The sequence below is a fragment of the Mirounga leonina genome, unplaced genomic scaffold (assembly GCF_011800145.1).
Source record: "Mirounga leonina isolate KUSES-001 unplaced genomic scaffold, KU_Mleo_1.0 Mir_180, whole genome shotgun sequence".
NCBI lineage: Eukaryota > Metazoa > Chordata > Mammalia > Carnivora > Phocidae > Mirounga > Mirounga leonina.
The window spans coordinates 34,349,849-34,374,017 of NW_023270469.1; the positions used below are offsets into that span (position 1 = coordinate 34,349,849).

The window sequence follows — 24,169 nt, forward strand, 5'->3', positions numbered from 1 at the left end:
TGTACCTCTTTATAACATATCCCGCTTCTTCCCTCCGGAAGAAATCACTCTCTTTAATTTTTTAATCATTTCTTTGCTCTTCAATTCTCCATATTTATTATTCCCATTTTCTTCTCTTCTTGTTACCATTTTTACCAAAAGAGCAATAGGAAAGAAAAGAGGGAAGGGAATGGAAAGGAAGAAGATGGGTAGGTAGAGAGAAAGAAGAGAGGGTGAGAGGGAAGGAGGGAAGGAGGGAGGGAGGAATGAAGGAAATCTGCCTAGCAATTACTGAGAAGCTGGAAGGGAGGAAGAGAGGGTGGAAGGGAGGAAGAGAGGGTGGAAGGGAGGGAGGGAGGAAGGAAGGAAAGGAGGGAGGAAGGTGGGAAGGGAGAGAGGAAGGGAGAGAGGGAGACCATCTGCCTATCAGTTACTCAGAAGCTAGAAAACTTCAATTGCTAGAGCCCTAGTTTGGGCTTCAAGATGTCTCAAGACAAGCCACATCCCTTGTGACATTGGGTCAGTCCCGTCCACTGATTCAGAGCCTCAATTTCCCCATCTGTAAAACCAGAGATTCACCATCCATCAGGTCACCCAAAAGCGTTCTGCCCTCACCAAAGAAGGCCAACCGGGCCCCTCTCCGTAGCCGTCGCCTTGCCCTCAACAAACATGGCCACTGCGCGTGACGTCGAGTTCCGTCGCCTCCGCCCTCCCTCCTTCCCTGGGGGGCGGCGAGCATCAATGACGGCGGCAGGCTGGGCGCATGCGCGGCGGCGGGGCCCTGCCCGCGGCGGCGGCGGCGGCGGCGAAGGGGCGGAGGGGTTCTCTTCCCGCAGTTGCCAAGCTGCGGCGGCCGTGCAGGGATGGTGTAGCTGGGCCTGCGGGCAGGCGGCGGGGCGCGGGCGGGGGCGAGGCGGCCGCGACGGCCGACGCCGCCTGACGGGCTCGGGTGTAGCGGCAGCACGCTGAGGGGGCGTCGCCGCCGCCGGCCCCCGGCGCCGCCGCGGGAGGCCGCGCCCGCCATGGCGGCCCGGGCGGTGCTGGACGAGTTCACGGCGCCCGCGGAGAAGGCGGCGCTGCTGGAGCGGAGCCGCGGCCGCATCGAGGGCCTGTTCGGCGTGAGCCTGGCGGTGCTCGGCGCGCTCGGGGCTGAAGAACCGCTGCCCGCGCGCATCTGGCTGCAGCTCCGCGGGGCGCAGGAGGCGGTGCACAGCGCCAAGGTGAGTCCCGTCGCCGCCCCCGCGCGCCCGCCTTCCGCGGCCCGGCCCCCGCGGCCTCGGCTCAGCCGGGCTGCCTGGCGCCCCCACCCCTTTCCTGCCTGCCCTTCGTACGGGGACGCAGCGAAGCGCCGTGGGTAAGAGCGCAGCCTTCAGAGTCCACGGACCTGCGTTCCCAGCTTTTCGAGCCATGTGACCTTGGGCTAGCGGTTCAGTCCTGGGGCGCCTCAGTTTCCCCATTTGTAAAGTGGCGCTGACGAAAGGATCTCCCTCGGAGGGCTGTCGCGAGGAGTGGAGTAGGTGCTGTTGTAAAGCGCAGAGCTCAGTGGCTGGCGTGGAGTGAGCACGCTGCGAATGCTGCCTGTTGTCTTTTCCCTCCCGGCCCTGGAATGGTGCGCAGGGCCTGGTATCAGGGCCCACAGCCTCCTTGTCCACCACATCAGCCACCTTTCTCTTCCCAGGCCTCCAGTACAGTGGTTCTGAACCTTTTTGGGATTTCAGTCCCTTTTGAGAGTCTGACAAAACCATTCTAGTAGTAAAATACACAGAATATCAAGAAGAGATAGGATGTTTAATAATAGTGTTAAAAAGAGCATTATTTCTTGTATTGATGTTATGTTCAACTAACATTTAATGGTTATAGCACATCAGACGTTATGCTGAACACTTAAGGATTATCTGTTGCAGCTCTTAAAAAATCCACTGAGGTAGATTTTATTATCTTCCTCTCTCTAAATTAACAGCTGGGGAAACTGAAACTCTGCAAGTGGTGACTCACCTTCTCTCAAAATCAGCATTTCAGGCTCATACCTACGCAACACCTTCAACTATTCCCCTTCCTTCCCAAGCCAAGAAACTAACAAAGCACATCCCCCCCTTTCCCAGGTGGCCAAGTTTCTCCAGGTTTTCCCATCTAGTACGTGGGGGAACCAGGATTCAGATTTAGGGCCCTTGTTCTTGATACCTGTCTCCCAAATGATGAGCCCTCTGGCTGGGAAGAAAATGCTCCTTTTTTGGCATCCCACTTGAGAAATTTCACAGTGTACTTGGAGAATTAGATATGCTGTAATTCCTGACTCCCTTAGATAAAAAAGCCTGGGTGCTTTTTGTTTTAATATCTTCAGAAGAGATAGGACACTTAACTGTGATTCTTCTCCACAGCATAATTTATTTTTTTTATTTTTTATTATTTTTTTAAGATTTTATTTATTTATTTGAGAGAGAATGAGAGACAGAGAGCACGAGAGGGAAGAGGGTCAGAGGGAGAAGCAGACTCCCTGCCGAGCAGGGAGCCCGATGTGGGACTCGATCCCAGGACTCCAGGACATGACCTGAGCCGAAGGCAGTCGCTTAACCAACTGAGCCACCCAGGCGCCCTCCACAGCATAATTTAAAACATTGAAGATGTTGAATCAGGTTTGCTTTCCTGTGCTTAATCTTTACCCTAACTTTTAATTTTCCCCCTAACTTTTAATTTTCTAAGTGTTTTTTTTATTTTAATTTTTTAGGGTAGGCTCCATGCCCAAAGTGGGTCTTGAACTCAAGACCCTGAAATCAAGAGCCACACATTCTATGGACTGAGCCAGCCAAGCACCCCCTAACTTTTAATTTTTAGCTTCCTGGGCCCCTCATTCTTTTCTCCCTAGCGACCGAATTTCTTCCCACTCCCCAGAGCTAAAAGGTTTGACATGACTAAGTCCTGTTAATGCTTCTGAAAATCTCTTAGATGCACTCATTCCTCTCCTTTCCATTGCCTCTGCTGCAATTAAGACCTTCATTCTTGGTATGTGCCCCTCCCTTAGTTCATTGCCCTCACTCCGTTCCTCCCTCTTTCCCTCCCTCCCTAGTACAACTTGCATTTAACTGATCCTCCCACAGAAAATCATTTTCCTGCCCTGGGACCTCCGAGGACCTCCTGTTGCCTATCTCATTCACTCTAAACTCCTCTAGAGATTTACAAAGCATTTACTAGTCCAGTCCCACCTTATTTTCCCATTCTCTGTCATAGCAACTCTCAAGCTTAAACCTCTCCTGTTGTCTGACTAGTCTCACTGCTTTTACTTGTGCTTCACCCGCTCCTAGTTCAGCTTTACTCAAGACTCATCCCAAGTGTGGAAAGTGCTTCTTTTGCTCTACAGAAAAACCTGGCATATTCCGCCAGACCGTCCCAACTCCTGTTCTCTTGCTTGTCCTGCCACGCAGTTTAGCATAAGCTATTTGGTAAAGGTGTGTCTTAACAATATCTTGGTAGTAAGTGTCACTTGCCCATATATCTTTGTGATGTGTTACTCATAATCCAGTCCTCCCACTTGTAAGAAATCCTGTTTCTTTTTCCTTGAGACTCATGGGTAAGCATTGAATGCCATAGTTGTTCATTGGTTTTGGAGTTTGTTTTACATTGTTTTGAGGAAGAAAAAAACATTAACTTAAAAATTAAGAACAGGAAAGCAAACTTCAACATCTACAGTATTTTAAGTTAAGTTGTGGAGGAGGAGAAAGTTTGGGGGAAGGAAAATTTAGAGTAAATAAGAATTGTTTAAACTAGCTGGTAGGTAGAGTCCTGATTAAGATAAGATACAGGCAACTGTTTTTTGGGTCCCTTCGGATGGTTTACTTTGTTTTCCTGCTCTTTCACGGCATTTAGCTAATGCTAGAGTAGAGGAGAATGTGGAGATTTAGTTTGTTAGGGCTCCATTGGCTAGAGAGAATGGGGCCTACAGGTAGAAAGTGATAATGTCCTAGGTTTACAACAAAGACACGCTCTAGAAAAGTGGCCACTTTTGTCAAAGGGGAAATGTGTTGGGGGAGACAGCACTTGAGCCGGGCTTTGAAGAGCCAATAATATTCCCAGGTGGAGGTAGTTGTGAGCAAAGGCTTGAAGTCCAAAAACACACAGAATATCTTGGTAGGAAGTGTCAGAGCCTTGAGGGACCCAAATGCCAGGTTAAGCCATTGGGCCTTATTCAATAAGTAGTCAGTGAGGATTTTTGAGAGAAGAAGGACTTGTCTTCTCTTTAGTTGGAAGGCAGGAAGACCCAACTGTGGAAAAGACATGTTCCAACCTGGACATGGGTAGGTGACAGTTTTCACTGGGATTTGGCAACTGAGTGGATGTAGGGATTGAGGGAGAGGTTTTAAACCTTGGTGTCAGGAAGGATGGTGGGTATGTTGTTTGACCTGTTGGTGGGGCCAGGTAGCCAACATTTAAAGAAAATTTATGTCAGGAAGTTCACTAATGGTTGCCTCTGGACCTCAGGTAATCCACAGCCTAGTAGGGGAGACAAACTTGGAAACAAATAGTACAGTTTGATACATGTTAACAATTGATATATGTGCAAGGTGTTTACAGTAATACAGGAGAAAAAGGTTGTTCTGCCTAACTGGGTGTTAAAGGATGAACAAGAGTTTTCCAGAGGGAAGAGCATGTGTAAAGTCACAGGGATATGAAATAGTGCTAGTTTATCACTGATTTCTCAAATCTAGCAGTAGATTGGTGGAAAGGGGCCAAGTCGCAGGTACTTGGGGCCTGCAGAAGAACATGGATTTTACCAAGCAGGCAGGTAGTAGAGAGTCACGGAAGTGTTGTGAGAACAGGAGTGCTGCCATCAGATTTACATTTCTAAGAAATATCTCCATTGTCAGTGTTTATACGTCTAGGCTTGTTTTTCTCAGTGTGGTCCATTGCTGGTTTGTGTTGATGTAAGGGTAGAAATTGGGGGTGTTTAGTGACTTTTATGGCAATGTGACATTGCCACGAGGGCTGGAGAGGCGATGTCTCAAAGAGCAGAAAACCAGTGGAGAACTTTGTACGTGGGGGCCCAGAAGGAGGGGGTTGAAGTCAGGGGTGGCCGAAGTTGTGGAATCAAAGGAGGTTGAGGACTGGATTTCAGAGAGGAAGTGTAGGTACTGACTTGATGCTGCCTCATTCATAGAGAGATCAAAGATGCAATGCCTGGGTGGGGTCCTTGGAGTCAGACAGTGGTGGGGAGGGGTGAGGCTGAAAAGATCTCAGCCCTGGGAGCAAGAAGTTAGAACTCTTCCTTTAGCTCTGGGAGCCACAAATTCCATGCTCCATGGGTCCACGTAGAGAGACTGCATGTGGCAGCAGCTGGTTGGTAGGGAGGACCTGGTGAATAAGGTGCTCATGCTTTGTGGGAAAAGGTAACTGCCAATGCTTAGTATTAGCCAGTTGCATAGTAGGGGCCCAGTGATGTCTCATCTCATTATCTGAGAAAAGCCAGGGGTTTGGATTTCATAATGTTAAATCTATTTTGTTTTTTAAGAGGCAACTGATTTATGTTTTAAAAACCATGCATGCTGTGAATGATATCTCAATAAAATTTGCATTAATGTATTCTTTTAAAAGTGTATATGTTAAAAGCAAAAAGCAACCATGCATGCTAAACCAAACATGTCAGAGGACCAGGTTCAGCTTTTTAGGACCTCTTCTTTAGATATAAGAGACAGGATGAGTGATGATATGCTACCCCCTCTCCCATTTGGTGAAGAGGGCAGTTGAACACCTTCATGGCCTGTAGTACTGTCTCAATAAAGTAAGATACCAGTTCATGCCTAGAGAGGGAGGGTGGGAGCTTGAAGATGGTGGAGTGTTAGGGTGGATACAGTGGAACTTGGAAGTGCATTGGAAGAGAACAAAAAGGGATTGGAACTGAAGTAAGGACCAGGGAAAGTTAAATGGCTGAATTTACACTATCACTTGATCCAGAAGTTCTTCAGTAGGTGATGATTTCCCCCACTCCGGGTATTGTGAAGGCAACACACCAAGGACTAAAGGAATCCAAGGTGTAATTGAACAAGGCAGAATGGGGCCCAGGCAATGCTTCTGAGTAGTCAGCATTATTTGGGTTAGAACAATCCAAAAATACATAAGAACCTTCTACTTTTAGTGAACTGACAGCCAGAGAGGTTCAGACTGGAGAGGAGAAGGCAGAAAGGGGCATAATGAACTGTGAGAACAAAGGAAGGAATAAGACCTTAGACCCTGTCCCCTCCTAGACTCATGGAATCATATAGATAGGGCAAGTTCAGTGAGTATTGGAGAATTGTGGAAGTTGTAGTTAGGGAGGAATTTCAGAGATTGGAATCTTGGATATGGAGAAATTCTGAGAACCAAGGAGTGGTGCCTCAGTGGTCTGGGTATGAATGGAAGTATTCCCTTCAACTTAAGAGAATTGAGAAAATAGAGGGGATTAAAGTGTGAGGCATCTGGAGATAACAGTGCTGAGGTCAACAAGGTCCATAGTAGTGAATTGGGTGCTAACGTTAGTTTAGTTGATCCCAGAGCCTGTCCTGGAGGGTAACAAAACAGGAGGGAGTAATGGGAAACAAATGGCATGACTACTTGTACAGTTTTTCCATGAACCTTTAGGTTGCTAACCACAATTGCCTATCAGTTGGTGTTTTAGGCGTTACCTCATAACAGTGAGTAGCCACCATGAGCCATAGCCGGAACACCAGTCTGGAGGACTTAAAAGAATAATTTGGAGGACTGGGAAGCCTTGGTGGCTCAATTGGTTAAGCTTCTGCCTTCAGCTCAGGTCATGATTCCAGGGTCCTGGGATCAAGTTCTGCATTGGGCTCCCTGCTCAGTGGGGAGTCTGCTTCTCCCTCTCCCACTCCCCCTGCTTGTGCACTCTCTCGCTCTCTCTCTGACAAGTAAATAAATACAATCTTTAAAAAAAAAAAAAAGGATTTGGAGGACTGATAAATCTTAAACACTGAAATTATAGTACACCCAAGAAACTATGCTAAGGTAGACTAAACATCTGATCCATTTTAATTTGTAAGGAAGAGAAAAAGAGAGGGAGAAAGAAGGTTGAAGAGTTGGCAGTTGTCCTTAGGGTTTTTACTTACATGTGTGTAGTATAAGAGAGGAGAAAGATAAGGATTAAAAAAAAAAAAATGGAATTCGAGTAGAAGTGGCCCATTACTGCATTGACTTCAGAAGGTTAAAATGGACACTGTATTGTTTCATTTCCTTTTCTGTTAGGAGAGCTTGGTACCTGGTTTCATGAATGAATTCTTGAACAGTAGATTTGTTCATGGAGGAAATAATTTGTAGATGTAATACTGGGTAGTGACATGGAGTTTTTGTTTTGATTTTACCAGAAAGGTGGTGGTGGGTGGCCTCTTTCATTTCCTAGAATGATTTTTTTTTTTAACTCACGATAGTTGTGGAAATCATCTTCTTAAGAAATGGTGGTTTGTTCAGTTTCTTTTTATGGTTAATATTTTGGGGTTATACCAGAATGTTGAAATAAGGGATACTCACACCGGTTATACTGGGGTCAAAGTGATTGCTCATGACCGTAGTTTCCTCTTCCCTGTTTACCAGCTAGTATTGTAGGGTTTTAATTAAATCAAGGACAACATCTTGTTCTGTGTTGGCTTTTTACTAAATTAATGTAACGGTATTAAGTTAGAAGTCTTGCATTTCAAAGCCAAAATTATGGGGGAGGGGAATACTTAGAGTAATTAATTAAAGAACTGTTTTTTTTAGTAAGTTATGTCAAATGGAAACAACATAGGAAACTTTTTGTTTAATTTTTTTTTTTTTAAGATTTTTTTTATTTATTTGAGACAGAGAATGAGAGAGAGAGAGCACATGAGAGGGGGGAGGGTCAGAGGCAGAAGCAGGCTCCCTGCCGAGCAGGGAGCCCGATGCGGGACTCGATCCAGGGACTCCAGGATCATGACCTGAGCCGAAGGCAGTCGCTTAACCAACTGAGCCACCCAGGCGCCTGGAAACTTTTTGTTTAAAGAAACAGAATTATTTGTTATTTTAAGAGGTTCCCTTTGACTTGGAGAAGGTTTTTTGTTCAGTTTAGTGCTGAGAGAATTAGTAATTTACATTAGTTGATGAGTAAAGAGCCACATAATAAATATTTTAGATTTTGTGGACTATACAAGGTGTCTGTCTCATACTCTGTTTTTGTTTTTGCTTTTTTACAACCTTTTTGAAGGTAAAAACAATTCTTATCCTGGGGGCTGTACAAAAATAGTCCAGAGATATCCAGTATGTAGCCACTACCACGTGGCTATTTAAATTAGAGTTCAGTGAAATACTTACTTTCTCAGTTGCATGTCAGGTGCTCCATGGCCACGTGTGACTAGTGTGTACCAGTGTGGGGCAGTGCAGTTAGAGAACGTTTGTGCTGTTTTGTCCAGAAGTTCTGTCAGACAGTGCACCCCTAGATAGGAAATAATCCTTGGTTGGGCCTCCTAGACAGTTCTCTGGCATGACATTGAAAGGACATGCAGCCATTCTTTTACCTTACTTCCTGAGTTTCTGTAATTTTTGTTGTGTCTCCTGTAATCATAAATAACTTCCAAGGACGACTCTTGATCATAGAACACATGCATATAGACTAGCTGCATTGTATTTGGAATATGGCAGGAGATATTAGCAATTAGTAAACCTGGAGAATTATCCTCTATGAAAATTTCACAGGGAACCTTCTGTTGCATTTTTAATAGCCAGGTGGTTTTCATTTTTAATTGCCTTTTATGGCTCTTTTATTCTAAAGCTAGGAAACAGACCTCCAAAAAAATCAAGAAAATCATCTTTCCATATTTCACCTATAGTATCTATACATTTGCATGACTTCTTCTCTTAAGGTTCCCAAAATATGCTAACATTTCTGGCCTGTCAGGAAGTGACTTTCTTTATACTATATGTAAGGCTGGGACCCTGTATGCCACAGAGCAGTTACCAGAGCAGTTCCCTGAGCACTGGTTCCATACATGAACTACAGTCCTTGTTTTGTAATAGTGATGCTGCCATATCTGATCCAGCGGGATTCGTAAATAAGCATTCTAGTTATGGCCTGGGTTGCACATTGAATTTGTCTAATTTTATCCTAGTTAAAGTGAGGACAGATTGTCACTGATCCCTACGCAAATAACCACATTGCCATGAAAAAGTAGAAGAAACCAGACTTCCTTTTTGATTTGACACAACTTAATAGTGTTACACTACTTAAGAAATATGGAGTACCCGGAAATAAGTCACCTAGTTTTAGCATCCTTCTTGTTAGAAGGTAAAAGACAAATCTTTGTGACTGATTGCTGGGGACCTTTGGGAAACCCCAAGGATAATTTAGGAGTTAATGCTTTCAGAGCTGTATACTGCATAGCACTAATGTGGATGAACCTCAAAGATAAGCCGAGTGAAAGAAGACTTTTATAAGACTGTATATTGTATGATTCTATATATGTGAAATACTGGATAGGGCAAAAAATTGTGTAATTATGGTGAAAAAATCAGAATAATTAGAGCAGAACAACTGGAAAAGGACATTAAGCATAGACTGAGTATTAGCAGTACTAGGGAATCACTGTTCATTTTGTTGGGTGCCGTAATGACATTGTGGTTTTATTAGAAAGCCTGTATGTGTATGTGTTTAAATTGCACTTGGTGTCTGACTCATTTGGAAATTAATGATGTATCTAAAGAGGACCTTCGTTAACCATTTACTGTTAGTCCAAAGTTTTAAAGTTAACAAGGATATTGAAAATTATGCTTATGCTGACAGCTGAATAGTATATAATTTCTTATATTACGAAAGTTGTCAGTGTTATAATTCAATTTAGTTGAACATATAAGCTTGTATTTTTCCTAATTATAAATGTGAGTAATCATGAGTAATATTAGCTTATCTGATTGGCAAGCCAGCAAAGTTTAGAAAGTTCAGATGTGTCTTCTTCATTTAAAAAAAAAAAGTCTTATTTTTAAAAAAAATATATGCATGCATTGTATTCTACACTGATGAAATCAGGAAAGGGATATCTGTTTTTAAATTAGCATTAAAATTATCAAATCAAACTGTCCTAAGGATTATTTTCATTACATGAATTAGGATTCTTAAATAAAAATTCTTTTGAAGTGTCAGTTTCTATGAATTTGTGAGATTTTTTTCTTTGGGTCCTTAAAAGGCTAACGTAAGTATTAGATGTTTATTTATTTTCTAGGAATTCTAGGTATATAGATTTATGTAAAAGCTTGTTATTCTCTATAAACCAATTAGAACAGCAGTTCTTTAAGAAACTTTCTAATTTAGGGGCGCCTGGGTGGCTCAGTCGTTAAGCGTCTGCCTTCAGCTCAGGTCATGATCCCGGGGTCCTGGGATTGAGCCCCGCATCGGGCTCCCTGCTCAGCAGGAAGCCTGCTTCTCCCTCTCCCGCTCCCCCTGCTTGTGTTCCCTCTCTCGCTGTGTCTCTCTCTCTCTCTCTCTGTCAAATAAATAAATAAATAAATAATCTTTTAAAAAAAAAAAAGTTTCTAATTTATTAATACCCCTGGAGGTAGGAATATATTTCATACTCACACCATGAGAAATAAATTTTTTTTTAAAGATTTTATTTATTTATTTGACAGAGAGAGACATAGTGAGGGAGATAGCACAAGCAGGGGGAGTGGGAGAGGGAGAAGCAGGCTTCCCAAGGAGCAGGGAGCCCAATGCGGGGCTCCATCCCAGGACCCTGGGATCATAACCTGAGCCGAAGGCAGACGCTTAACGACTGAGCTACCCAGCTGCCCCACACCATGAGAAATAAAGGCTTTTCCTCATTTTATGGATAAAAACATGCAGAGAGCTTTGAGTTCTGGTTCCACAGTCTTAGCCATACGTCAGAAGTAATCAAAAAACACAAAACTGGTCCAGATTTCAAAAAGGCTGTTCTTTCAGTGGTTCTGAGACATGTTCTTACACAAACAGAAAAGACGAAAACCAGATTTTCTTGTAGTCTGTCATCCAGTAGAAAATAGATTCATCCTCCACTGACAGATCCCTTGGTCAGACTGTAAAATCAGATTACTGTAGTCTAGGTTCGTGTGTACCAAGGGTGTAGTTGGGGCTGACCTGGTAGTATGTAACCAATGGTGCAGGTGCAGAAAGGGACATGTGGCCAAGAACTCTAAAACGAAAACAAAATCAAAAGAAGGAAAAAACAAGGAAATAGCACCAGTAAAATTCTCTTCCTGCTTGGGATTCACTCTGGGACCCAAAATGAGACATGGTTGGGCTTATACAACCCATGCAGTCCTCTTTGTGGGCCACTCAGTTTAATAGCTCCAAGCAGGTGAGTCCACTTGGACATCTCCATGAGTCCTATAAACTGCCAAAGTGTAAGTTAAAAAAAAAAAAAACCAAAAAACTGTAAACGTGACTTTCAGACAGATAACTCATGAATGAGGGAACCAGCAGTAATGTAAACTGGTTCAGAGAGCATTTGAGGATCTGAGTATTTACACTAAAAGAATGGTGGAGTAAAATTGCTTGATGAGATACAGATTGCTTTATACCTCTCAGAGCAGTAAAAAATGGAGATACTGGCATCTCTGCTGGACAAAAAAATCTACATTTTAATACGTAGCATCCCGGTTTAGGCCCAAATGAGTAATGAATGTTATGTCAGACAGGTAAATTTCCCAGAGAATTAAATACTCTGTGGGTGGGCCAAAGAGAATGCTCCATTATGATCGAAAGGCTATCCTTTTGCCTTATTTTGGAGTATTTAAAACTTTCTTAACGTTATACAAACTATTAAAATGGGACCCCTCCCCCCACCTCATTTTGGTCATCTTGGCCATTTTCTCTTTTACAGGATATCCCACATCATTGATACTAGGCTGGATGTTGGCTTGTGTTCTCAAACTTACTGATTCCTTTCTTTTTTTTTTTTAAGATTTTATTTATTTATTTGACAGAAACAGAGTTAGCGAGAGCAGGAACACAAGCAGTGGGAGTGGGAGAGGGAGAGCAGGCTTCCTGCCGAGCAGGGAGCCCGATGTGGGGCTTGATCCCAGGACCCTGGGATCATGACCTGAGCAGAAGGCAGAAGCTTAACAACTGAGCCACCCAGGCGCCCCTCAAAGTTACTAGTTTCTTTTTGAATGCATATTTGTTCAACATTCATTGATTAGTTCAGGGTTTCTCAACAATGGCACTATTGACATTTTGGTTAGAGAGTATTTTGTTGTGGGGGTTGTATTGTGCTTTCTAGGATGTTTAGCAGCATCCCTGACCTCTACCCCTGAGATGTCAGGAGCACCCCATCTGGGTGACAATCAGAAATGTCTCCTGACACTGCCAGTGCCCCCAGGAAGAGCAAAATCATCCCTGGTTGAGAACCACGGTGTTAAATAACCAAGGCCAGGCCCCGCACTGTCTAGTCGAGTTGTGTAAATGCTGTAGTTCAAATAATGAGATAACCGTTGTGTGTAGAAAACATTAACATCTCCCTCACCCTGTTCTTGACAGGTGTTTTTGGATGAATATAAGGAAGGAAAGGTTAAAGTAGGCTGCAGAAATAAGAAAATGGACTAAAATCCAAACCACAGAGGACTTTGAATATGGTTCTGAGGATCTTGAACATTAATGCTATGTAGTGAGGACCTTTAGAAAGTTTTTGAGTAAGGAAGTGAAACAGGTGTGCTTTCACATGTCACCAATACTGTTACTAGGGGGTGGAGTGTGACAAGACTCGCAACAGAAAGAAGGGTTTAGAGTTGGTTGCAGTAATACTCATGTGAGACAAGATTTGTGAAAAATTGCATGTGATGAGAAGGAAAGAAAGCTTTGAATCCAGGCAACTATGTTTCATTTTCAAGGGAACTTGGACCAAAGACAAGTGGAGAGCTGTGAGCTCTGATGCAGATCATTAAATTTGAGGCACTTGTGGGACAGTCCAGTAGAAGTGCCCAGGGGATGGATAGTTTGCAGCCTGTTGGTTTTAAGGGCTAGAGATGGAGATTTGGAGTTGGCATCATAGAAGTAAAAGTTACGGTTGGAACCTGAAGAGTCTGTGAGAATATAATTGAGGGAGAAGACCAGGAAGGAACCTTGGGGAAGGCATACGTTTAAGGTGCAGTAGGAAGTGGCAGCAGAGGATTTTGGGAAGTAGTCAGAAAGATAGGAAGTAGACAGCTAGCAGTATTTCCGAAGCATGGAGAGGAAATAACTTGTCAAGGAGAAGTTGGGCAACCATATCGTGCTACGGAGAGCCGGAGTAGGGGAGTACGGGGAAGGGGCCTTTGCATTTGACAGTAGTTGTCACGGTTGGCTTCAAGAAAGCGGTTTCAGTTTGAATGGGGGCAGAATCCAGATTTCAAGGGGTTGGCAGTGAAATGGAGTTTAGGCTACTTTTTCAAAAAGTGTGGAAATGAAGACAGAGATGGAGCAGTCCCGTGCTTAGGCAGTAGGGCTGAAGGAAGTGTTCTGTAGGATCAGGGAAACCCACACAGGTTTGTAGGTGGGCAGGGGTGAGTGAAAAGGGAGTGATGAATCAAGACCTGGGAAAGGGGCGTGGCTTTGAAACAGAAGGAAGGAGAGAACAAATTAATGAAAGGTAGAATTTTTTAGATGAAAAAGGAGAGGCAGTTGAAGAGGTTCACAAATGTTGGCCTTTGGACTGTGATAAAATAATTTATTTTACTAAGAGTGAGAAGAGTAACAAATGAAGTTTGGGACCTGAACATAATTTGGGAAGAGTGAAGAATAAACTGTTCAGGAGAACTGAAAGTTTTGGAAGCTGTAGAATTTCAGAGATTTACAGGAATGGGGATGAAGTCAAGGGTAAATACTGAGTGTGGCCCCTGGTCCTGTTTCAAGAAGTACACTCAGAGTGAGCATGAAGGAAGTTCTTCCCTGTGGAGCTGTTAAGGCACCCCTCCTGGCAAAGAACTTGGTAGACATTTTAGAAATGAGATTGAAGAGAAAGATGGAACAGAAAGCAAATGTGGGAAGTGCATTGGAAAAATGGCTAATATGGTTATTCATTTTATAGCAATATTATTAATATAGATAGCCAGATAGATACCTAAAATGGATCTGTTACAAATTTGTAGATTAATGATGTTAAAAAGCTTGTTTTTTTCTAAGGCTTATATGGTGCTTCGAACTTACACATATTCTTTGGGATTCATGTCAATGTCTAAAAATCTCATTACTCCTCCTACTTTCTTTTTCTCTTAGAGATAACATACAATACCATTTATGCAAGAGTCTCCTAAATATAAGAAATCTTTAGAATCCTGAAGTGTGCAGCCAGAGATGAGAACTACTGTTCCAAAACATTTTAGGAATCTCTCTAATGTATTAAGAGCTTCCTTGCCTGCATAGTTTCTTTTTCCTCGATGATTTGTGGCCCACTTGAGTGTCTTCTGTTACGTTGTGCTAGGGCACAGTTACGCTCCTGGCGGCTGCCAAAATGTGTTAGATTTGCACTCATGTTACCTGATCTTGAGTTGCTGTGGTTTTAACCATCATGTCTTCCTTAAATTTGTTTTTGCACCTCTGCTGTCCGTTGTCATCTACTGTTATGGGCTCTGTAGGTAGTGCCCTCTGTTCCTTCTGTACTTTCAACCAGCTGCTTCAAACCATATGTGACCTGGGCCACAAGCTGACAAAGCCCCTCACGTGTGCGCCCATGATAAGAGATGGTAGATGGTGAACAGTGGTGCCGAGAAACCTTTCCCCGGGTCAAACCTGTAGACTCTTGAGTAGCCACTTTGATCTTTTCTGATTTTAGATAGGTTCTGAAGGGCACAGGTTGCCAGGACCTTCTGTCTGGATTTGTGAAATGTTAGAATAGAGTTGAGAAGAGCTGAGTTTGTAGAAGGTAGAATAATAGAAAGTCACTTTGCTATTGAAAGGGAAATTATTATTGTATATACCAGATGCCTCCTCCCCTCCTTTTTTTTTCCTTAAAAGCCTGAGTAGAGTAAACGGAATATGAATATTGCAGGATGGGGGAGACAGTTTTTGCCTAACATTCAAATGTTCAGATAACCAAATACAGCCAAATGCAAATGATGGATATTTGGGTCCACAGATGTTTATCAGTGCAACTGATGGCCAGACATCTAGAATGTAGTAATACTGTACGCTTGTATACTTTATTGTTCACTTCTGAATTTGAATATAAAAATCCATTGTTGCTACTTAGTAATTCACAAGAGTAAATTATTAATGAAAAAATGGTAGTCTCAATCTCAAGGGATAATTACTCCTTTCTTTTGGGAGTATACACATAGTTTTGTGCATGTGAAGCTATAACAAGCTCTTAGCACAACTCTCCCTCAAAATTATGCATTTAATCTTGCAGTAATAGTTTTAGTTTCTTGGGGAATAATGTCAGATGACTCTGCTTATATTGGGCATTTCTCTGCCAGTCCTCCTGGTGCTTACACACTGAGAGCCACCGGAGCTCTCCTGAGGCCCTCTGTCATCTTTTCAGAGGATCTCACTTTTACTTAATTTTTTTTTTTTTCTCTGAAAGATAGTAATCTAAATAGTATCTGGATACATCCCCAAGAATATCTCTTGCTGTGAAATGATTGTATAAGCAATGAAAAGTAAATTGATTTTTTCTAAATCACACATCAGATTTACAATTTTAGAGTATGTATTTTCTGTAGGTTCAAATATATAAAATTAAGTTGGTAAAAACATACAAACTTTTATAATTATCATTAAATGATAATATGGGAAATCTCTGTACCTTCTCAATTTTGCTATGAACCTTTAACTGAAAAAGTATTTTAAAAAATCAAAATCAGGATTTTCACTAATCTTTGCAGTTACCTGTCTTATCTCAGCATCCAGTTTAATTTTTACCTTTTTTTGTTGTTGTTGCATAGGATTGAGAACATCCTAAATCAATCAGTACAATCACAATTAATTAGTTATAGCTCTTCTTGAAGATTATACCAATCCAGAAAAATAACAGAAATAATGGAAAATGTTTGTTTCAGAGATGAATCACAATATTTCAAAACAGCTAACATTTTTTATGTTAAATGTCAGATAAGAATGAAGCAAAACAAAATTAACACCAAAGCTATCACTAATATAGCATCACAACATGCTATGTATCCATTTTTAAAATTTAATTAAAATTAGAAATAAGGAGTATACCAAAATAATATATGTACGTGGTTAAAACAAAAAAGTAGTACTGAGGGTTTTTATAAGAAACAGTAACAGTCCCTTCTACTTCCTAAAGGCAACTACTTTTTACAGTTTTTAGCTGTTTGTTTTGATGGTTACCTAAAGAATTATAAATATACTGCTATTTCTTATAAATTTTAGGCATTATCCACTTTCTTTAAGATAGATGAGGTGGGGCACCTGGGTGGCTCAGTCGGTTAAGCATCCAGCTCTTGGTTTTGGCTCAGGTCATGATCTCGTGGTCCTGGATCGAGCCCCTCATCAAGGTCTGCACTCAGCGTGGAGTCTGCTTCAGATTCTCTCTCCCTCACCCTCACGCTCACTCTCTCTTTATCTCAGATGAATAAATAAAATCTTCAAAAAAAATCAGTGAGGCAAAAACTACCCCCCATTTTCCCATTTGCTGTGGTCTGAATATTGGTTCTGTCACAATTCATATGATGAAATCCCAATGCCTGATATGATGGTATTAGGAGGTGGGGCTTTGGGGAGGTGATTAGGTCAGGAGGGGCGCAAATGAAGTTAATACCCTTATAAAAGAGGCCCGGGAGAACTCCTTTGCTTCTTCCACCACGTGGAAGTACAACAAGAGGTCTTTACCTGAAAGAGAGCCCTTACTGGAGCACACTGGCCCTCTGATCCTAGGCTTCCAGCCATCAGAACTGTGAGAAATAAATTTCTGTTGTTTCTAAGACACCCAGTCTGGTATTTTGTTAGAGCAGCCTGAGTAGACTAAGACACCAGTATAGTTATTTTATTTTTAGTTAAAGCAAGAAGCAAGGTTTATGTAGTAATATGACTTATGTAAATATTACTGCAAAGCCCAGTACTGTATTACATTATGTTTTCCTTCTGATACAGCTTTTAATTTTTACTGTAATTTATCTGCCCTCTTTTCATCTACTTGTGAAATATGATTTAAACACACCCTTCATATTGTACAGATACTCCTTTATATCAGCTACTCATTGAGCTTCCTTTTCTGGGAGAACGTCCCTTGAGCCTCCTTCCCTCCACTCAGCTAGTTGCTCAGCTTGTTTGCTGCACAGCTATAGTTTTTGGACTTCGTTTGCCAGTCTTGGATTGAATTTCCTAATTATTCATCTCCCTTATTTTTGGTGGCCGTCATCTTCAAATAGTTTTTCAAGAAAACAGTCTGTGGGAGTAATTTTGTTGGCTTTTAGCATGTCTAGAAATGTCTTTAATGTGGATGGTATAGAATTATGGATTGAAAATCACTTTCCCTTAGAATTTTGAATGCATTGCTGTCCTTTTTCTCCCCCATTCGTCCAGATCTGCTGTTGAGAATTCCTGATATTCCGATTGTCATTCTTTTATAGGTGCCCTATTCCCATCCTGTCTGCAGGATTTTTTTCTTGTGGGCCTTTAAAAAGTAATCATGCTTGGATATTCTAGGGACCCTAAGATAGTACCTGTGTGCTTTAGTTCCCAAACAGGATTTGATGTAACTTTTTCACTGATCATACATGGGTCTTATGTATTTTAGTTCCAGGAAATTATTTGTTATACTTCTTTATTAATTGCCATTCTGTTTTTGGTTTTGGTTTTGGTTTTGGTTTTGGTTTTTTTTTGGAATGTCAGTTATTTGGATTTTGGATATTGTGTATGGACCCTTAAAGTTTCTTTTCCCTCCTGTTTTGCACTTTGTTTTTTGTGGTACTTTTGGAGAGATTTCTTTCGCTATGTCTTTGAAATTCTTCTGTTGACTTTTATTTTGGTCATCATATCCTTAATTTACTAGTACTCTTATTTTGATTATTTGTCTTTCTTTAGCATCTTGATTTCTGTTATATGAATTCATTATCATCGTATATCTTTTTGAAAGCACTAATTAAACTTTTGTTGAAGTTTCCTTTCCTATCCTACATTCAGTACCTAGTTTCGCTCTATTTTATGTTCTATTCTATTGGTTTCTCTCTTTCATATTTGAGATCTTATTCTGACATGGGTCCTTTTTATATTTCATATGGAATCTGAAAAACTAGTTGGAAGCCTTGTGTCTGGGTAAGATCTGTTGCTAGGTGGGCTTTACAACTTGGATCAATTTGAGAGTTAGCCCTTGTTTGAGAGGATACTTGTTTTAGAAGCCTTTTATCTGGAGAAGAAACCTCTTCTCTCCAGGTTGGCTAATAATTGCTGGCATTCCACTGAGTGGGTGTGATCAACTTTCTCATTCTGTGGCTGCACAGTAGTCTCAACAGTATTTGACTCATGTGGATTCAACCAAACACTTACTTATGCTAAACAGGCAGCATTACTTAAATATTAACAGGAAGCCAGGAGATTCTAGTTCTGAGGAAGATAGAACAAGCATACTCTACCCCGGCACTTCTATTGAATATAGTTAGAAAACCTGGATAGAATGCATGGAGCAGCTAATATGAGGGCTCTGAAAAGTAAACAGTAGGCAGACTGGGTTAGAAAACCAGAATTCAGAGCACCACCAAACCAGTGGTGAGTTTGCCATTTTTTCCTCTCTTTTGTCCCCCAGCCTGAATTTAGCACAGCTCAACCTGGAAGTGAAATGAGCACCAAGGCATAGAAAGAGCAGTAGGAGAAACCCTCTAGTTTGGGCTCCAGGGTCAGAAAAAGGAGCACCTAATAGAAGGCAAAGGCCATTTTCTTCATTCCAATGCATACCAGCTTCCAGATAATCTTGTGACTGTGGCAGGGGGAGGTTGCAGGAACCAAAATTCTGAGGGAGGATAACCTTCCTCTCCAATTGGTGGAGTTGTGGTCTCAAGAGGATGGGGCCAGCCTCATTACTTTCTCTGTGTGTGTCCTCTGGGATGACCCAGGCACAGCTGCAGAATGCAAGGCAAAGTGGGGTAACCAAAGCCCCAGCTTTCTAACTGGAGGACTGAAAAAAAGACCATCAGGGAACCAGAAAGCACTAAAAATATGGCAGAGAAGAAGGAGCTCAGAAAAGTGACTCCATAAAGTTTGTTGATGATCTCCTGGGTTTATCCCTAAACTGCACATGTGTGGATCTACTTTTCATCAGGATAACAAAGACTTTTGAAAACTGAACTAACAGAAAAACTACCATCCAGGTCCCAGATTGGCCTCTGGTAGCACACATGCGGAACAGATACAGATAACATCGCAGAGACTTTAAAAACTGAATTGACACTAGAATCACAGCTTACTGAAGACAGGTTGCAGCTTGCAGCCTGAATCTAACTAGGTCAATTACCTGCTAGAACAGAAGTATCAACGTTCATCCTAGGATTTAAATAAGACTCAGTCTCATAATATTCAGAATGAATACAATACAGAATCACTTGGCATGTGAAGAACAAGGAAAATATCAGCTCTCCTGAGAAAAGACAGCAGACACTAATGCCAAGATGACACAGATGTTAGAATCATCTAACAAAGACTTTTTTATTTTATTTTTTTAAGATTTATTTATTTGAGAGCATGCCCACGAGCTGGGGAAGGCGGGGCAGTACGAGAGAATCTCAAGCAGACTCCCTGCAAAGCACAGAGCCCAACTTGGGGCTGGATCTCACAACCCTGAGATCATGACCTGAGCCAAAATCAAGAGTCGGATGCTCAATTGACTGAGCCACCCAAGCGTCCCTTACCTACCTACCTATCTATCTGTCTATCTCTCTATCTCCACACCCATTGTGGAGCCCAATGTGGAGCTTGAACTCATGATCCTGAGATCAAGAGATCTGAGCTGAGATCAGGACTCAGACACTTAACCAACTAAGCCATCCATGTGCCCCATCTAAGAAAGACTTTAAAAACATCTATTATAAAAATGCTCCAACAGACAATCACAAATACTCTTAAAAGTAATTAAAAAATAGAAGGTTTCAGCAGGGAAATAGAAGATACAAAGAGGGCGCCTGGGTGGCTCAGTTGGTTAAGCGACTGCCTTCGGCTCAGGTCATGGTCCTGGAGTCCCGGGATCGAGTCCCGCATCGGGCTCCCTGCTCGGCAGGGAGTCTGCTTCTCCCTCTGACCCTCCTCCCTCTTATGCTCTCTGTCTCTCATTCTCTCTCTCTCAAATAAATAAATAAAATCTTTAAAAAAAAAAAAAAGAAGATACAAAGAACCAAATGGAAAGGTTAGCAGTGAAAAATACAATAACCTTAATTAAAAACTCACTGGATAGGCTTGATTTTAAAATGTAGGTGATAGAAGAGTCAGTGAGTTTGAAGATAGAAAGTAGAAGTTATCCAATCTGAATGAGAGGAGACAAGAGTGTGGCGCTAAAAAAATTTGGAGAAATAATGGCTGAAGACTTCCAAAACCTGGCAGAAGATGTAAACATGTAATTTAAGAAGCTCAGTGAACACAAACAGAATAAGCTCCAAGACTTCCACATCCAGATGTCATAACCTCAGTGCTGAAAACTGAAGACAAATGAAAAATTATGAAGGCATCTAGAGAAAAACACATGTAGAGTAACAGCAATTAGAATGAGTACAGGTTTCTCATCAGAAACCACAGAGGCCAGAGAAGTGGCACAATATTTTTGAAGTCGTAAAAAACAAAACAAACAAAAAAATGTTAACCAAAAATTCCCTATCCAGTGAAGTTATCCTTCAAGAATGAAAGTGAAATAAAGCATGATAAAAATTCTCAGTTGCAGAAAAACTAAAATGAAATCATTGCCAGTAGCCTGCTCCAAAAGAATTGGTAAAGGAAGTGCTTCAGACAGAAATGATAAATATCTGGATAAATATAATAGATTACTTTCTCCTCTTGAGTTCTTTAAAATGAGTTAATGGTTGAAAACAAAATTTATAACGTAGTCTAATGGGATTTCAAATATATATACATGTAATTTATGTGATAGCTATAACATACAAGGGAGGGCAGAGAGAATGGAGACCAAGGTTAAGGATGATAGTGGTGTTCTAAAATTTATACCCAGGGGATTTTAAGTTACGGAAGTGACTGAATGATGGCGTGGAGAAGTCAGTGCCACTGAAGGAAGATTTTAATTATTTATATCTCCCAGGAGAAGGATGCATACTTCACTGTGCTGGGCTACAGGTGAAGCATCAGGTTTTGGTCAGGAGGCAGAAGCAGGAGCAAGGGGGAAGGCAAGGCAGGATAGGATAAACTGCTTAGAATTGGCTAGTTTGGGTAATTCTAGTGGGCTTTGGGACATAAAGACTGCTTTTAGTTGTCTGGTTTCTGGCTCAGGCTTGATACAGGGTAGGGGAAATATTGGCTTAGTGTGTGAGTTAGATAAGGAGATGGGGGTGGAGGGGGCCCACAGCCCTAGATCGGTCAGTCTGCACACATGTCCACCCCTGATAGAAATCAGAGGTAAGTCTCTCCTCAGGTCTGAAAGGCCCCCTAAGATGTCAGAACATCTTAAGATACAGAAAATAAAAGAATGGCTAGTGCAGACGATAAGGTTTATACATTCTTTTTGAAATGATAAAATACTGACTTTGAAGTGGATCAGTTATGTTATAATTGATATCATGACCGCTTTAAAAACTATACAAAGAGATATAGTAAAAAATGCAATAAATAAACTATAATACTAAAAAATATTTGTATAAGGCAAAAGAAGGCCAGGTAAGGAAAAAAAGGATTTAGGAGTAGGGAACAAGCAGAAAATAAATAAATGGTGGACTTAAACCCAAACAATAATTTCATTAAAAGTAAATAGTATAAACACACCAATTAAAAGAGATTGTCAGAGTGGATTTAAAAAACATAACCAAACTATATGGTGTCTTCATGAAAGTTATTTCAAATATAATGATACAGGTAAGTTAAAATGAGGGTAAAACATACTGTGCAGCCATTAATCAGAACAAAGCTGGAATGGCAATATTACTGTCAGACAAAGCCTTCTGAGCAAACAGGAGTATTTACATAATGATAAGAGGGTCCAATCACCAAGAAGACCTAACAGTGCTTAAATGTGTATATTCCTAACAGTACAGCTGCAAAATATATGAAGCAAAACCTGGGAGAACTGACAGGGGAAATTCTCTCAACAAATGACAGAACCATCAGAAGATCAGCAAGAGGGGCGCCTGGGTGGCTCAGTCGTTAAGCGTCTGCCTTAGGCTCAGGTCATGATCCCAGGGTCCTGGGATTGAACCCCCATTGGGCTCCCTGTTTGGTAGGAAGTCTGCTTCTCCCTCTCCCACTGCCCCTGCTTGTGTTCCTCTCTCGCTGTCTCTCTCTCTGTGTCAAATAAATCTTTAAGCAAAAAAAGATCAGCAAGAATAAGAACTCAACATCATTAGCCAGCCAGGTCCAAATAGATGTTTTTTGAACATTGCCCAAAGGTCGCAGAATGCACGTTCTTTCCAAGTACCCACAGAACATCCATCAAGATAGATCATATCCTGGGCCATAAAACAAATCTCAACAAATTTAAAAAGTAGAAGTCATTTAGTGTGTTCTCTGATTACCAAGGAATCAAACTAGAAATCAGTAACAAAGATAACCAGAAAAGCTCCAAATATTTGGAAACTAAACAACACTCTTCTGAATATTGAATAATTTCTAGAGAAATTTAAAAAATACATTGAACTAAATAAAAATGAAAATACAGCATATCAAAATGTGTGGGATGTAGCTTAAAGTAGTGCTGATTTATAACATAACTACTTTAGAAAAGAAGAAAGTGTCAAATGCATAATCGAAGCTCCCACTTCTAGAAACTAGAAAAAGAAGAGCAAAATAAGTGCAGAGCAAGCAACAGTAGGGAAATAGCAGAAGTCAACAAATTTGGAAAAAACAGAAACAATAGAGAAAAATCAATGAGATAACAAGCTTATTCTTTGGGGGAAAAAATCAGTAAAATTAACCTCTTAGCAACCCTTAAGAAAGCAGACATGAATTACTAATATCAGGAATGAAACAGTATCAACTGTAGAGTAGACCCTGCAGACATCAAAAAGATATGGAAACACTACAAACAACTGCACGCATAAAGTTGACAGCTTAGTGAAATCGGTCAATTCCTCAAAAAGTACAAACTACCATAATTTATCCTTAAATGTGTATATTCCTAACAGTACATAAGTTAAAATTTCTATTGTTATGTTAATCACCATACATTATATCATTAGTTTTTGATGTAGTGTTCCATGATTCATTGTTTGTGCATAACACCCAGTGCTCCATGCAGAACATGAAATAGATAATTTGAATAGACTTACAGCTGTTAAGGAAATTGAATTAATAATTTGAAAATTCTTAGAAATCTCTCACATGAGTCCATCAACATCCTAAAGGAGAACACAGGCAGCAACCTCTTCGACCTCAGCCGCAGCAACTTCTTCCTAGAAACATCACCAAAGGCAAGGGAAGCAAGGGCAAAAATGAACTATTGGGACTTCATCAAGATAAAAACCTTTTGCACAGCAAAAGAAACAGTCAACAAAACCAAAACACAACCGACAGAATGGGAGAAGATACTTGCAAATGACATACCAGATAAAGGGCTAGTATCCAAAATCTATAAAGAACTTATCAGACTCAACACTCAAAGAACAAAGAATCTAATCAAGAAATGGGCAGAAGACATGAACAGACATTTTTCCAAAGAAGACATCCAAATGGCCAACAGACACATGAAAAAGTGCTCAATGTCGCGTGGCATCAGGGAAATCCAAATCAAAACCTCAATGAAATACCACCTGACACCAGTCAGAATGGCTAAAATTAACAAGTCAGGGAACAACAGATGTTGGTGGGGATGTGGAGAAAGGGGAACCCTCCTACACTGTTGGTGGGAATGCAAGCTGGTGCAGCCACTCTGGAAAACAGTATGGAGGTTCCTCAAAAAGTTGAAAATAGAGCTACACTACGAACCAGCAGTTGCCCTACTGGGTATTTACCCCAAAGATACAAATGTAGGGATCTGAAGAGGTATGTGCACCCCGATGTTTATAGCAGCAATGTCCACAATAGCCAAACTGTGGAAAGAGCCAAGATGTCCATTGACAGATGAATGGATAAAGAAGAGGTGGTATATATACA

The 24,169-nt window shown here is 41.3% G+C and overlaps 1 protein-coding gene across 2 annotated transcripts in view; it reads left to right on the top strand.

Annotated features, from left to right (window-relative positions):
- Positions 1–786: 786 nt before the first annotated feature.
- Positions 787–24,169, top strand: part of N4BP1 (NEDD4 binding protein 1) — a 50,192-nt gene continuing 26,809 nt past the window's right edge. Inside the window, exon 1 of one of the 2 annotated variants that reach the window (XM_035025263.1) lies at positions 787–1,199. In XM_035025263.1, coding sequence (XP_034881154.1) covers positions 1,002–1,199 — 198 coding nt within the window. In that variant the 5' untranslated portion in view covers positions 787–1,001. The remainder of the gene's footprint in view (positions 1,200–24,169) is intronic. The other variant, XM_035025262.1, reaches the window with a different exon arrangement.